At 39.5% G+C, this 16,683-nt stretch overlaps 1 protein-coding gene across 1 annotated transcript in view; it reads left to right on the top strand.

The window, feature by feature from the left end:
- Nucleotides 1–1,641: 1,641 nt before the first annotated feature.
- The window catches only part of nectin1a (nectin cell adhesion molecule 1a), an 18,529-nt gene continuing 3,487 nt past the window's right edge, over nt 1,642–16,683 (top strand). Inside the window, exons 1-9 of the mRNA XM_010744588.3 lie at nt 1,642–2,095; nt 11,079–11,191; nt 12,193–12,451; nt 13,113–13,230; nt 13,325–13,506; nt 13,619–13,736; nt 14,153–14,304; nt 14,426–14,558; nt 14,644–14,707. Of these exons, the coding sequence (XP_010742890.3) occupies nt 2,044–2,095; nt 11,079–11,191; nt 12,193–12,451; nt 13,113–13,230; nt 13,325–13,506; nt 13,619–13,736; nt 14,153–14,304; nt 14,426–14,558; nt 14,644–14,707 (1,191 nt within the window). The 5' untranslated portion in view covers nt 1,642–2,043. The remainder of the gene's footprint in view (nt 2,096–11,078; nt 11,192–12,192; nt 12,452–13,112; nt 13,231–13,324; nt 13,507–13,618; nt 13,737–14,152; nt 14,305–14,425; nt 14,559–14,643; nt 14,708–16,683) is intronic.

The raw sequence follows: 16,683 nt of genomic DNA on the forward strand, positions 1-16,683 counted from the left end.
AAGTTGAGTGGCAATTTTGTATGGATAGGTATGACCCAATCCACAGTGTAAGTATGTTTGTTTTGTTTTGTTTTTTAGAATGAGAGCGCTAAGCGATTTAAAACATAGATGAAAAAGATTGAATAAAAAATTGAATAAAGATAAACATTTTACCCATTCTTTCAGGATCACAGAGAACTGTTCGCAGCATGCTCAATGCAGATATGAGGAATACATCTGGACAGGTAAACTGTTCATATTGAGGATGATAGAGTCTTATCTGGCCTGATGGAATAACAACTGGAGAACATGTGGAACAGAAACACAGAAATAAGGTTGGAGTCTATTTTGGACTGCGTGAGCTCAAAGTACATTGAGAAAAACTCTAGGGAAGAAGCAAAGTGAGTAACATGCATTAATGGGACAGGAATGTGTACGGAGCTCAGTGCATCATGGGAAATCTCCCAGCAGTTTAGTCCTTTATCAGCATAACTAAGAGATTGTTCAGGACCAGAATAACAACTAGGAGCTGGAGATTCTTCTTGACAATATAGGGAAAATAAAATATAGCTACAAAATTCATTAAAATTGTGTTAATTATTATTGTATGGCATTGAGTGTGACCTCCTATAACAACATTGTTTCCCCTGATCACCCAGCAGTATAGAAATAGAACAAAGTAGTGGAAAATAACTACGTACAATTACTAAAGTACTGTACTCCAAGTCCAAGTGCAAATTTATGGTGTTCGACTTTACTTGAGTTTTTACTCTCATGACATGTTTTACTTCTACCGCACTGCACTTCAGAGGGAATGTATTATTTTTTTACTTACATGACAGCTTTGGTTATGAGTTATTTTATAAATAGGAATTTTTGTAAAACATACAAAGAGATCATAAAATATGATCTTTTGTTATAAACTACCCGAGTGCAACTGAAAGGATTAGTTGTTGTCATTTTTGATGCAACAAATTTTGTATAAAAAGTATATTTAAAATATAATTAAAATAGAACATTTAGTATGTTTACTTTTATTTTCTTTATTTACTTAAGTAACTTAAGTTAAGTTAAGTTAAGTTAAGTAACTACTTGAGTGTATCTTTACTTCAATCTGAATACTTTCTCCACTCCAAAGGTACTAATTAAGGTCCTATTTCATTCAGGTCAAACTGAACCAGGCTGCCGCTGTGGTGCATGTGGCTTACTGGAAAGTCTTTGCTGCTGAACTAAATGGAATGGAACCTTAATTAGCATCACTGGAAGCACCTGTTGACCCTATTATTATTATTATTATTATTATTATTATGTTATTATTATTATGTTATTATTATATATTATTATTATGTTATTATTATATATTATTATGGCTGCTGTGAAAATGGTCTGCTATTACTTGTTTTTTCACTTCCTGCGCTCATCCATTCCTATATTGATTAATTCACAAGTCAATCAAACTCAATGATTGGTGGCAGACACAGGGTTCACAAGTCAATCAAACTCAATGATTGGTGGCAGACACAGGGCAACATGTAGGCCTATGTGTAGGGCGGTTGGGGGGCAACAGTCACCGGGAGCTCATTCCTGTAGCTACGCCCCTGTCCGGGCCCCTAATTGTGTCCATTGTGTCTGCTCATTTAAAATAGTCTGACTGCGGCTTTTTCTATGTGCACAGCAGCCGGTACATGCTCGGCTCAGCCCTCACTCAGTGACAGATAGTTGTCCGTCAGGACTGGGGGGTAGGCTGGCCATCTCGGAAATAATCTGCCCACGCGTTAAGCTGCTTTATCCCCGCCGAGCCTGAGCCTGAGCCGGACAGAGGCTGCCGCAGCTCCGTTAGCAGGAAAGAAAGAGGAGGAAAGAAAAAAAGTGAAACAGAGACAAGTTTGAGAAATCATTTTCAGGGTTCAGAGCAGTGTGTGCTCGCTGTGCAAGCATACATGGCCACCTGACTGGACCCTGACACGCAGAGCTGAAGCTGAACCTGCTGCCGTGTGTTCAGTCCACAGCAAGTCCACACTGGGAATCTAACCACAGCGAAAAGCTGGCACCGGTGGTTTGGTCATGGACAGCGCTGGATTTCGGATATTCCTGATAACAACTTGTGTTATTCCAGGTAGGAGCGCCTGTTAAATAATGATGTAACATGATGATCGACTTCTCTGCATCAAATACCAACAAATAAGTAAATTTATTTAATAATTAAAATTATTTATTATAATAAACTTAACTGTATCTCGGGTTTACATGGAGTGTACAGTATAGAGAGTAAAACTGAGGTCAGTCTGACAAAAAGTATATGAGGTGGGTCTGAGTTTCAGGCTTTTATTTTCATAGATCATTTTGTATACACGAATAATAATATGTAATGTGTCCAATTAACATGACATTATATTATATCATCACAATAATCATTACACACACTTATAAAGCATTCTGAAGTCACCCATGATGAATGATTGATTAATACATATTTTACTATTGCTTATCGATTTGTTATAGATTACTATTATATAGACTATAAGAACAACTATTAGCTGTGATATTTAGCACGTCTGCAGGTACAAATGCTATAGATTTTGCACAACCTGGCAACCCAGTTATTATTACTGTCTCACAACATGATTTAACGGTTACTAAATACATTAATTAATAACTTATGATGCCTTCATAAGAGGTGTCTGATGATGATTTTTACAGTGAAATTAATTCTCACTCTTTGTTTTTCGACATATTCATGGCAATTTTGCCAAACATCAAGCTCATCTTCACAGACTAATGATGTCATCCCTGAACCTGTAACACTCCTGACGAGTGCAGAAGTCAAATCAGACCGCTACAGTCAGACAGTTTCAAACTACAGTCGCCTGTTTTCAGCAGGTGCACTGGCGTGATCGCACTAAGACGTGGCTGCCTCTTGCACATGGCACCGTGGGCACCCCCACGTCTTACAGTGTGTGTCTCTGTGTGTTTGTGTGTGTTTGTTTGAATGAATGAATGAATTAACTCTTGCCTCATTCCAACAGGTGCAGCTGTGTGATCACACTAAGCCAAGGCCAAACATACAGCTGGTATCAAGGGGGGTGTTAGAAGGGGGGTGTTATATATTACGTAATGACAAAAGCGATTGTGGCAACATACGGATGTGTTGAGCTGCTGTGACATCTGCTGTGATTGCTTTTTTTTTTTTTTTTTACTCAGTTGGCGATAAATCCCTCTGTGCATGTTGAGCAGTAATTTGCTGGTGTGCATGTGTGTGTGTGTGGCTGCACCATGTGTGTAGGATTGTCATGTTGAAGGACAGAGCAGTGGATTAGAGCTGCACAGGGAGCAGGAAGGGTGTAATAACATGATCGCTGCCAAGTCCCAGCCTCCTGACTGTTGCTGCAGTGTATCTTCCCCCTGACTCAGAGCGCCTCCACAGGTCTGTCAGCCTTTGCCGGGTGGTCCAACAGGTTGATACGAGTGCTGTCACAGGCAGTTGCTGATGTATTTTCCACCTCACTTAAAAGTTTGCAATCCTCCACTGCAGAAGGAGACAGAAAGAGCTGACTGAGATTCATGACTTTTTGCATAATCCGCTTTCCACAGCTGTGGACACAAACAAACACCCAGTTCTTCTGTCCTCTTCCTCTTTGTCTCTTTTTTTTCTTTTCTTCTGCACCTCCCTCTCCAGTCCGTTGATCCTCTACAGACACCCTCTTCATTTCTCCTCATCTTCTCTCTCTCTATATCTGGGCTTTTACTCTCCTCTTATTTCCCCAAAACACAGATGAAGCAGCAACAGTCATCATAATCCTGTGAGCTGCCCAGCTGAACACCGGCCAAATGCACACTCCACGCTCCCGCAGTGCCACAGAGATTACACACCCACACAAACATGCACGCTAATACCTGCGTGTGCACACAGACCTCAATCAAAAAACAATGAGAGATTATTATCGATTCAGAGAAAAAGTAGAGGAGAAGAGTTGTTTCTCTATTTCAATGAGGCAAATACAGAAAACAGCACATAATTCATTCACAGAGTTTGGCAAAGTGGACGTCCAAAAGTCAGGTTCTGTTGTTGTTGAAGTTATTCTCTGCTGTCACAGTGGATCTTATGGTTTAGAGCAATAAAGAGAGCTGCTATGTGAAATAAGAGCTTTGTCACAAGTATACAGTTGTATCACAAAGCAGTTGAATTTCTGTCACCTTCAGGCTACATGCAATTTTTGCTGCAAAATCTGAAATTTTAGCTCAACCATTGTGAAGTTTGTTTTTGCGTGTGTGTTAGTAGGTTCTTTTCAATCACAGCCAAACACACAAACATAGTGGGTAAACCCTGATCAATCGCAGATTGGATGACCTCAAGATTAAACAGTTAATCTGTCCTCTTATCTCTCTGTGCTTTTCATTTTCTCGGTCAGTGCTTTCATCTGTGGCCTTCTGGTTTGAGAGCGAGCTTGAAGCGGGAAGTGTTTTGTAAGGCTTTGAAACGTTACAGTTTAATGTGATGATCTTTACTAATGGCACCCCTGCAGATGATGTCAGCCTCATAGTTTTACTCTCAAACACACACACACACACACACACACACACACACACACACACGCACACACTGTGTACTTGTGTACACGGGGCGGCTGTGGCTCACAGGCAGAGCGGGTCGTCCACCAATCAGATGATCGGCGGTTCGATCCCCGGCTCCTGTGGTCTGCATGTCGAAGTGTCCTTGGGCAAGACACTGAACCACAAATTGCTCCCGAAGGCTGTGCCATCGGTGTGTGAATGTGTATGAATGGTTAGATCCAGAAACTGATGAGCAGTTGGCATGGTAGCCAATGCCATCAGTGTATGAATGTGTGTGAATGGGGTGAATGAGATATGTAGTGTAGAGCGCTTTGAGTGGTCGGAAGACTAGAAAGGCGCTATATAAGTACAGTCCATTTGTGTACTAGTGCTAATTAACAAGTGCTAATATACTAAACAAAGATAGTTAACATAGTAAACCCAAGTGCCACAAACTGTAATTCCTCAATTGGCCACTCGAGGCTGGTTACAGAACATTTCAATGTCCATAAGCCCCCTTGTTAAAATGTCCAACTTCACAGCAGGAATAAACATGTTTAAAGGCCTGGTACAAAAAACAGTTTTAGTCTAGTTTGATTGTGTTTTAAAGCCAATGAGGATTTCCTGCTTAAATAAAGGTTCATTAAAAATATAAAAAGTATATTTTCATTGGTATATGCTAAAATCTGAGGAAGCATGAGGAAATAATGAAGCTTTAAGTATCTCCAGTCTTTTTTTTCTAATAGCCTAATGCAAAACCTTCCACTGTCTTTCTGTGAACGGTTTAAAACGACCCGTCACATAATGAGCATGAGGAAGAAAGATAGAGGATATGCACAGGATATAAACAAAAAAGCCAGCGTGTTGCACATTCAGGTGTAAAACAATGTCACTATTGTTTATGTTAAGTTCCCATGGGCATCTCTTTATGGATTATTGTCATGAGTACAGTGAGGTCATTTCCCATAGTCTAAACAATAGAAGAATGTTGAATGGACACATGGTGGGAGAGATGTGGGCCAAATAAAATCTGAAAGTATGTTTGTGTTAGACACGTAGGCACTCTGTCTCTTCTCAGCTAGAGTCCCTAATCAGCTCAGCAGAGCTACTCAGTAAGGGGGACTCACAGTGGGATACCCGTGTAACTGAGTGTGTGTATGTGTGTGTGAATATGGGTGTGTGAAGGAATATCACAGAAGTGCTGGGATGCGTATTGTTTTAACATTGGACAGAGCCAGGCTACCTGTCCCCAGTCTTTGTGCTAAGCTGAGTACTATTACTATGCGTAACTATTCCTTGAATAAAATGCTGATTCCGATCAAACTGAGTCTCAAACAGCAACAGCAAATCTTTACTCAGTTGAATTCTCAGTTTAACATGAATGAAGTGTTTATGCAGTGTTGTGGCCTAGTTAAGATCATGCACAACAGAGGCCATCAAATCTTTCCTTTAGGGATACAGGCTCAAAATTACACGCATAAAGACTGAATTCATGATATTTAAGCACAAACAGCTGCACGTACAAACAGCAAATGGATAACCATAAATGATCTGATGCAGATGTACTTTAATATCCTAAATGCTGTAATCCAGTCCCACTGCTGGCCTTCTTCCTTCCCAATGACCCACACAAACACACACACTGACACAGTGAACTCCCGCTCTAGTACAAAACTATTCAACGTATTAATCTAACAACACACACATATGGCTCCGGCTTTTATGTGCATGTTTGCATGCGTAGGAAATGCATGAATGTATCATATGCAGATTATTATTATTATATATCATGTACAATGTGAAATGCTTTTCTGCCGATTTATATAAAAAGATGAGACCAAACATGTTTTTAAAGTAGAGAATTAGTGCACTCTCTAGTCATCATCATGACTTAATCAAGGCTTTGCTAACATGCTCTGCCTTTTCTCTGTGAATCAAATAAGTTGAAAATGAATCTGATGATTAAGTCTACCGTCTGCTGAATTTGAATTCTTAGGATTATGGTAGATCTCGGGTGGCAGCAAAACAAGTCTACTGCAGTTTTACGAGCATGAAGTGAAGTCAGGCTCCACAGAATAAACAGTATTGTCTTTAGTGGTCTGTTTACTGTAGTCACAGCTCAACTTTTAGACAACCTCAAGTAAAACAGTAAAACAATACCTTTAATTCATTGAAATTTAGAAGTACAATCTTGATTTCTGCTGGTGTTTGACCTCTAGATGAATGATCACTGAATGATCTCTGTATCGAATTTGTGCATGGAAAGCATGGATAGCTTTAGGGTGAAGGAGAATACTTTCGAGGTGGCTTCACTGAAAAGTAGCTGGACTGAAGCAATGCTAACACCATGATGTCTAAAACTGAGGGCGAGTCATGGGGATATTTTTATTAGCTATTTTAATGTCCAATGTGTAGAATTTAGTGACATCTAGTGGTGAGGTTGCAGAATGCAAACCCTCTTTTTTCAAACATAAAGGAGAAACTACAGTCGCTGTGAAACCCGTGATAAATACAGAAGGTCCTATGTAAAGCCAGTAATGGTGCAAAATGTCTTGTTTCATAACAGTAACTTTAAACTACTAGAATATTGTAGAACAGTTACACTCATAACTGTAAACAAACAACATCTGTCTTATTGTCTCATGGCATGCTGGGAAATCTTCTTCTGCTGACAAGATGATGAGAGTGTAATTAACTCTACTCTCAAAAATGTAACTCTTCTGAAATTTGCTGTGTAGTTAGTAACTATGCTAACATAGTGGTTCAACATGGCGGACTCCATGGAAGAGGACCTGCTCCCTGTGTAGATATAAAAGTCTCATTCTGAGGCAACATGAACATAACAATTCAAATTTCCAGGTGATTATACAGTAATAAAAAAAAACATAGTTATGAATATTACATTTGATTAAATGTTACACACTAGACCTTTAACATTTTGAGTAAGGGGACCAATCAAGTTTGAGTAATCCTGAAAACATAAGATGTATCTGGGCAAATGCTAAAGAAAACATCCAATCTTTAAATGAATTTGTGTCTAGTTTCAGAGAATCGTTGGGATCAAATTTAGATAGAGCTGTATTAGTGTGACAAAGACATTTTGTGACAAGAAATGTGGTCCAGTGCTAGCAGGTTCACAGAGAGTAGGGTTGGACTCAGATTTCAAACACCACACATAAAGCTTTGTCTAAGCCAATCAGTAGAGCCAGGTAGGATGTACAGACGGTTCTCATAGTGACGGGGTCAGGGGGGTGGAAACACAGGTCTTTGTTGTTAATGTTCCTGCCAGACCCACAAACGTCAGTATGTAAGAGTCACTTCCTGATCATAAATCACAAAAGAATATATCATTGTTGTCAGTGCATGCACCACTGTAGAATATATCACAACACATCGCAGTATTTGTTGCAGATCCTTCCACAATAATGACTGAAAGCTGTTGTTCAGCTATTATTTATTTATTTATATTTATTATTATTGTTCCCCTGCAGGAAATTACTTATTTTTTCAAAGATCCTCTGACAGAAATGTCAGTATGCTTAAAAACTGTTTATGGGTCAAAGCATTACTTCATGGCCACAAGAGGTTATAATATATAGTTTTGGTGTCTGTGCTGTCAGCCTGCAGTGTTTTTGATTGGTGGCCTCCGTGATGGAGACTAGACCAGAACATTGATGGACTGATCAATATTTTTCCATTTTCCATGATGTGGAAATATCGGACCATGCGATGAACCATGAACTGTGGCACCTCATATCTATTTTTATTTTAAAATACAATACATCAAAAATGGAAATCACCCTGCAGGGTAGGGGCTACATTCACACTCTTGGTCTAATTCAGCATCGTATTCAAGGAAATAAAAATTCTATTTTTGTCTGCTTTGTGGCACTCAGTGTTTGAGAGAGTTAAAAGTAGTCAGCAATATCAAATCAAATTTTTCTGGCTATACCCAAGGTCAGAAATGACTGTTTTCATAAATACATTTACTGAGAAAGGTTTTGGTTCTTTGTCACATACATATTTCACATATAATACACAAATAAATTAAACATAAAGCTGCAGTTTAATAGCTTTCATAATAGTAAACATAAAAATAGGCCAGTTTGCAAAATATTAAATAACAGAATTCTCACGTGTTTAATGTGACTTCTGTGTCTGAACATTTCTGCAGAGCTGCTCTATGTCAGGGCTATATGACGTGATTTTTGTCTTCACACAGGACTGCATGCTGCCAGCGACATTTGCATTTAATGTAGTGCACCCTGGCAGACCTGCTGACATAAGTGCTCATTTAAGTTTCGTGAATTCTATTCCATGTTTCAAACACAAGTTCATCAGGCATTGCATTGTTGGCCCTTTCCCTTATTATCCGTACGGTTTTATCTAAGGAGGCAGGAACTTCTTTGTTGGGAGAAAGCTTTTATTTTGGCATTATGAGTCAGTATTTACAGACATTTCAAGTCTCCATTAAAAATGTTGGTATAAATATAGAGACACTTTATTTATTAGGGTACATTAAAACAAAATATACTTCTTTTAAGAAGAAATTGTTATTATTGGCAGAGGCTGACAAGGGGTTCCATATCTTTATCACTTAACTTGAATAATTTATATGCTGCCACACTAAGAGAAAAAAAAGATATTTAATGGACTCTCTAAAACTTTAAAAATAATGATCTCTTCATAAAAAGTTAATAACGATAAATCGTTATCGACATTTTATATTTGAATCAAAGATGGATGATTGTTACTTACTGAGGTACAATGAGGGATATTTAGCATAAAAGGTTTCTGTGTGTGTGTGTGTGTGTGTGTGTGTGTGTGTGTGTGTGTGTGTGTGTGTGTGTGTGTGAATAACCGTGGGTATCAGAATGAGAGCAGTCATTGTTCTGAGCTCTTTTGTTTAGTCATCATTGTCCTTTATCCTACATCATGAATAGCAGTAATTGTATTCTTCATGAACCTACCAGATTATATATGATGTAACTTAAGTGGTGGAGGAAGTATTCAGTTCCTTGACAATATGTAGTGCTATACATTATGTACTGTCACAATGTGAAAACACTTGATTAGAGGTGAAAGTCCTGCAGTGAAATATTACTTAAATAAGTATAATCAGAAGAATGCATCAGGAAAGTATTAAAAGTAATATTGCTGTATAGAATTGACTGATGTTACAGACATTATGATGACTCATCATCATTTTGGGTTTCTTGTTTAGTGTTTCCTGTTTTAATTTGTAATTCTTACTTCTCCTTGTGTGGGTTTTAGTTCAGTTAGTACGTTAGTTGCATGGTATGTATTTTCAGGAAGCGACAATGAGATGGTGGAGTAATATTTTTAATGATGTGTCAGGTGTCCTGTCATGCTAATTTGAGCGCATTGAAATAGTTGACCAATCAGATTGCTTCTTAGGAACTACTTATTGTATGTCTGTTCCAGCCTGATTAGTTTCACCTGTGTCCACCTTCACTTGTGTATTTAGTTCATGTGTTCCCTGGTTTCATTGTTTTCGTCCATATGTAAAGCATTATAGAGAGGTTTCTCATGTTTTTTCACCAACAACTTTATTTTCTTGGACTTGTTTTATGGATTTTGGACTTTGGAGTACTCTCTGGTACTGAGCATCTGCTGCTCAATCAAGCCTTTGTTCACTGACATTTGCTATTAAACCATCTGGCTCTGTGGTCTGCATTTGGGTTCTGTTCCTCATGTTCCCAGTCATCCAGTATGCATCAATGTAAAAGGAATGACTTTACTATTCCTTATAACTGATTGTTTGTAATTGTTTGTAAATGTAGATGATTTTCTCCATTAATCAAATGTTTTGTAAAAACTTTGAAAATGGCGAAAAAGTGACCCCTTCGGTCCAAAAAAACAAACCGTCCAAAATAAATAAAATAATAATTATACAGAAAAGTAACAAATAATAACCTTTGAGAAGCTGTAACCATGAAATGTTTCACTAAATTATCTAAATAGCTGCCAATACATTTTCTGTAAATTAACTCTGAACTTTAAATAGTAAATTCTCAGATGTAACTTAATTATAGTAGTGGAGAATGAAGTGCAATATTTCCCTCTGTGATTTAGTGAAGTTAAAGTACGAAGTGGCATGAGAAGAAATCGCAAAGTAGGAGGTAGTGCATTTGAACTTAAGTGCAGTACTTGAATGAGCGTACTTAGTTACATTGCAACACTTGTAGTATCTCTGACGGAGACAAATAAACACACACACTCAGGAAGTGTGTGTGGCTCTGCTGTGGATTTATTAAAGGGGATCAGTAAGTCAGTGGGAACAGTAACCAAACAAAATCGTGCTTATTTTTACCTCACTCTAATCCAAACCTTTGACCCCGGCTCACCTCTCACACCGCTTAAATGAATCACCTCTGACAGCTCAGCTCACTTTATCAGCTCAACATGCTGTGCTGACTGTGAACAGCTTGAAGCAGGCCTGTCTGCTGCTGCCAACGTGTGTCTGTGTGTGTGTGTATGCCCAGCATAGGTGAAAGTTTTTTTTAACCCTTGTGTTTCTCCTACAGGAATAATTGGCCAGACTGTGGAAATGGATGATGGGAAGTCAGGGTATCTTGGCTCAAAAGTGGATCTCCGTTGTCGGTTCATCAACAGCTCGCCACCTGTCAAAATCTCTCAGGTATTCCCAGGTAGCATATGGATTACATAGAAGAGAATACAGATTGAAATTTTTATGAAATATATATATATATATATATATAAATATAATTTAAATACATAAAGCTCACAATCATATAACACAATAAATCAGCAAAAAACAGAACAGATTTCTTCAACAAGCGATGAACCCAAGTGTTTATAATCAGTGTTTTCAGTCAAAGGCTGATGCAAAAGCAGTGTGATAGTATGAAGGGGGTCGCTCGTAGTGATGAACTGACATGTAGCAGCTAAAGGCAGGTATTTTCCTTAGGAGTCAGTAGCCAAAAAAGTCAGTTACTACACATTTAAGAAAATATAAGAGACCTGAACACAGGTTAATTTTTGCAGGTGAAACCTGATGTTTATGACACAGACTAGAAATAAAGCTTGGTGTCTTTGTAACCACTTAACCCCATTGGGGTTTTGGTAGGGGGCTGGAGCCTATTCCAGCTGACTTACGGCGAGTGGACAAGTCACAAGCTGACAACCATTCACATCCCCACCTCTGGGTAATTTAAATTTACCAATTGATGTCTTTGGGAACATGCAAACTCCACACAAAAAGGCCCCAGGCGAGGTTTGAACAAGGAACCTTCTTGCTGTGAGCCGACACAGTGGGCTCCACCGTGCCACGCTGTATCCAAAATATTTAAATTATAGAAATGTATCAATCTAAGTTCAACTAAAAGTAAAACACAAACCGATTCTAATGTGTCAAACCTACAGATCACCTGAATCCGCAGCTCTACTCGGCTCTCTTGGGACTTTCAGCTCTGCTCAGCTGTGCGATGGCAACTTTACTGTTTTGGTTCACTCACACTGCTCTCAAAGCGACGTTTTTGTCTCTACCAGAGGCTACGTTCAGCCATCAGCCATGTCACAGGAAAAGGGCTAAATTTCACATGCAGGACACATGAACTGTGTGTGCACATATGATCTAAAACAACCAGTGTAACATTTCATCCACCTTTCTTTCTCAAGGTCACATGGCAGAAGCTTGTGAATGGCACTAAGCAGAACGTGGCGATAGCCAACCCCTCCCTGGGTGTGTCCGTTGCCCAGCCTTACAGGGACCGCGTCATCTTCAAGAACGCAGCGGTGAGGCGACGGACTCCTAATCTTGAAGACACCACCATCACCTTCTCCTCGCTCCGGCTCTCTGACGAGGCCACCTACATCTGTGAATACACCACATTCCCTGCAGGGAACCGGGAAAACACTGTAAACCTCACAGTCTATGGTGAGACACACCTGACACATGGTCTGATCTTAGGTCTAAAAAATTAAATATCTGTTTGACAGCTGTTGGAATGAAAGACCTGTGGTAGCGCTTAAGTGACATCAAACTTTCCTCTAATTCTTAGCAAAAGTAAGCAAATAAATATTATTCTGTCAAACTATTCCTTCAAGATGTTGAATTCCACATAAGACAGTCCTCATCAATGTAACAATGTTCTATTCTGGTTTAGTTTAGTATGTTTTTTTCTTATCTGAATGTAAAAATATTGTCATTCTGATGAGAAAATAAATCCAACAGAATTGCTACAAAAAAAAAAAAGCTAAATACTGCACTTGTACTGTAGGCTACATTAAAAAATATTATTATTTATAAAACATTTAATTGTTATTTCACTAATAATTTCAGTTTTGAATCCTAATTGCATGGAATGAACGTTAACAGTAGATAATAAATAAAGTCATATGTCATGAAGGTCTGACCTCATGCCATTGTTTCCAGGCTCCAGCTTTTTTAGAGAATGCTGTTGTTTGCAAATGGATTTCAAAAGTTTACCTGTCAGCACCTTGAATAGGCCGTCAAATTATGTTAAACATTACACAATATTATCATGCTTTAAAAATGCTAAATCAACTCCATATTTTTAAAATTTCTATTCCCTTAGTTCGCCCAACTACTCAGATGAGCCTGTCCACGCCGACGCTGGTGGCTCGTTCAACCAATCTGAAAACACCAGTGGCCACTTGCGTCTCTGCCAATGGAAAACCACCCGGTACCATCAGGTGTGTGTGTGTGTTTATGTGTGGTAACCAACAAATCAGCTGACATCCATGTATCTTTTGAGTTGCAACACTGATTCCTTGTTGATGTGTGCAGGTGGGAGACGAGGGTACCAGGAGAAGTGACCACTCGAGAGTACAGAAACTCAGATGGAACGTTCACCGTACAGAGTGACTACATTTTGGTGCCCAGCAGAGAAACACACAAGGAAACGCTCACCTGTGTCACCACCTTCAATGAGGAGGTCTTCACTGACAGTGTCACCCTGGATATTCAGTGTAAGTCCTTCTCACGCATAACAAGAAGTTCATAATTATACGAGTATGAATAAAGTCCACAAGCTAAATGACAGGCTAATTTTATCTGTATGTGTTTTTACGTGTGCACCAGATGAGCCAGATGTTTCGGTGAATGGGTTCGATGGAAACTGGTATCTGAACCGAGAGAATGTCCAGCTGAGCTGCCAAGCTGATGCCAACCCAGCTGTCTCTCTGTATCAGTGGAGACTGTGAGAACAACTATGTTTGTTTCTGTTTCACCAAAATTCACTGTCACAGTTAAACGACCTCATCCGGCTATGAGGTGTCTTTAAATGTATAAACCGAAAGGACCAGTGTGAATGTACCATTTAGTGGCATCTAGCCTTGTAGATGCTGATTGCAACCTCTTTGCCTCATGCCGTCCTTCCTAGTCTTACTGGACATTTAAAGTGTGTCACTTAAAACCAATCTGATTTCTCTTCCTGAATTATATGAACACTCTATTCTTTTACGTATTGTTTGTTTTTTGCTTCTATAAATGATTTTGCAGTAAACTAAATGTGTACTTGCAATATAGCTGGTTTGATGGGCGTATGGTTCTGTCTTTGATAATGTTTCAATAAGCCTTATATTATATATTTTTTATTTTCTGTATATTCTGCAGCATTAATGGCTCCATACCGAGCAACGCTGAGATCCGGGACAACGTCCTAACCTTTAAAGGGCCAGTCACATATGACGTGCAGGGCACATATGTGTGTGATGCAACCAACAGTATTGGGACGCGGTCAGGCTCTGTGGAGGTCAGCATCATAGGTACGTTTACCTGGAGTCTTCGGGTCATTTGAGTTGATGAAAAGAGCAAAATGGAAGGAATGGAATATGTTTGTTTGAAGTTTTACTGGAGTTTGTGTGTGTGCGTGTGTTTTCCCTGTAGAAAAGCCACTACCACAGATCGCGACGGGTGATGTCATCAGTGTAATTGCTTTATTGCTGGCTGCTGGAGTGCTCATGGGCATTACTATCACAGTCCTGGTTCTCAAAATAAGAAGTAGAAAAGAAGACTCCTCGTACGTACGCACTCCATTATTGTCCCAACATGAATGCATCCTCCATTACCGTTGTCCAGCTTTGATTTTCTTTTTCCCAAAACAGAAGTGACTCTCCATCCAGGAAACTGTCCCAGCCAATAAGGAAAAGACCAGGAGATGATATCCAGGTAACTTATTACTAATTTACATATAGCACATTCAAAGAGCTCAAGTGAAGAATTTAGTTTCCTCAGATTTTGTTAAATTGTGGTGGCTGTTTCTTTGTTCACTGCTGGAAAGATGATCTTTTCTTTTCATGCAGTAGAAAGATACTAATATTTTTCACACTACTACTACATGAGCAGAGAAAACAGAGAAAAGGGGCTATGCTATTCCCCTTTGCTCAAAAGGTCCAATGAACTGGGCCGTGCTTGGCCACATCACGCTCCTGCTCCAACTACAAGATGGGCAGCACTTTGGTTTTGGCTCGTCCTATTTCAAGGAAAAAAAATTGGTGGCCTGGTCATCAACATTCTTGTACTGCAGCTAAACAAAAACCAAAATTTGTGAAAAACATTTGAGAGCGAAGTGGTCAGTGCAGAAACAGATATCCTTGGAGGTGGGCGCGCGCGCGCGTGTGTGTGTATGTGTGTATGTATGTGTGTATGTATATATACATACATACACACATACACTTATTTTATAATATTTAACGCATTATATCTGTGTATCAGATGCAGCATTGTGTGGGTCCTGATGGAGCAACATCCAAACAGTGTGAATATTGATTTCACTTGAATTTGGGTTGAGTAATGGCCTACAAATAAAACAGTGAGCAAAGCAAATGGAAAGGCATGTTTATCAGTGATGAAGTGTGCTTTTATTTTTTCGTTATGTTCCTCTAGACTGGGGCGGGGGGGGTGTTGCTTGCTGACTCACCAGAAATCCCAGGTGGCGGGGGTTAGGTTCAGCAGGTCCTTGTCATAGCCTTTATGCTCCACCAGATACCTGGTAAAGCTCTCATAGATGAGCTGCAGAAACAATGAAGGGATAACATCACTTACTGCAATGAGCAGCACAGTCATAATGCAAAGGACAACTAGAGAGTGACTTCCCTCCTCATTTCCTCTGTTTGAAGGTGTGACGATCAGTGACTGTTCACTGTTTCAAGGCATGAACAGTATACACTGAAAAGTAATGTTCAAACAACCTACAAATTTCATGTGGTTTTTGTTGTCCAGGCTTTCTAAAAGCAAAGCTAGATAGAGAAGTGGATCTTGGTCCCTTGCCCACAGATTCTGCATTCATATTCAGATATCTGTTTGTTAAGATTATGTATGTATACACCTACCCACCTACTCCAACTCTTGAGAAGAATAAAGTCGCTTAGTCTGTCTGTTTGTCTGTTGACCTTGTGGTTATACCTGTTGTCAGATGTTTTATTGGAGCTTCATTGAACACAGCTGCCTGGAGCTGCTGGAAAAACCATTGATGAGAATGTTCATTCATTTTCCATAACCGCTTATCCTTATCAGGGTCACAAAGGGCTGGAGCCAATCCAGGCTGACACTGAGCGAGAGACAGGGTACACACCCTGGACAGGTCACCAGTTGATCACAGGGCACACAGAGACAACCTATTTGTACTCAACCAATGAGAAGGTTTGGGCTGGAAAACCAAAACAATGAGCTAAAGAGGCAGATCCCATAGAGCTGAGAGTCTGCTGGTTTGTCATAGGTGATACATGCGACATTAGTAATTTGATCCATTGTTAAATGATACTGCATAGTGCAGCTTACAGTTTAATCAAGTTATTTCATTAGTGAGAACTATTTGCAGAAATCAGCCAATAAGTCTCAAAATGAGTCAAAAATCCAAACAGGTAGCAATCAAACTGAGCTCCCTATCCCAGACCTGTGCTGCTGCACTGACAGGATTAGCAAACAAACATGTGGCATGCATGGGACAAGGGAGACCACAGGACAAGTCCAGGGCTGATAGAACCATGATGATTGTTATGTTCTGTCACTCACAGAATCCAGCCATACCCTGTGAGTCTGCGGTGACTTGAGCTCCTGATTACACCAAATGCATCCTGCTATGTGAGGATACTGCTGCCAATAGGCCTCGAGGGGGATTTAAAGACATGTATGATGATCACCGC

Source organism: Larimichthys crocea, chromosome XXII (genome assembly GCF_000972845.2).
Source record: "Larimichthys crocea isolate SSNF chromosome XXII, L_crocea_2.0, whole genome shotgun sequence".
Classification (NCBI taxonomy): domain Eukaryota; kingdom Metazoa; phylum Chordata; class Actinopteri; family Sciaenidae; genus Larimichthys; species Larimichthys crocea.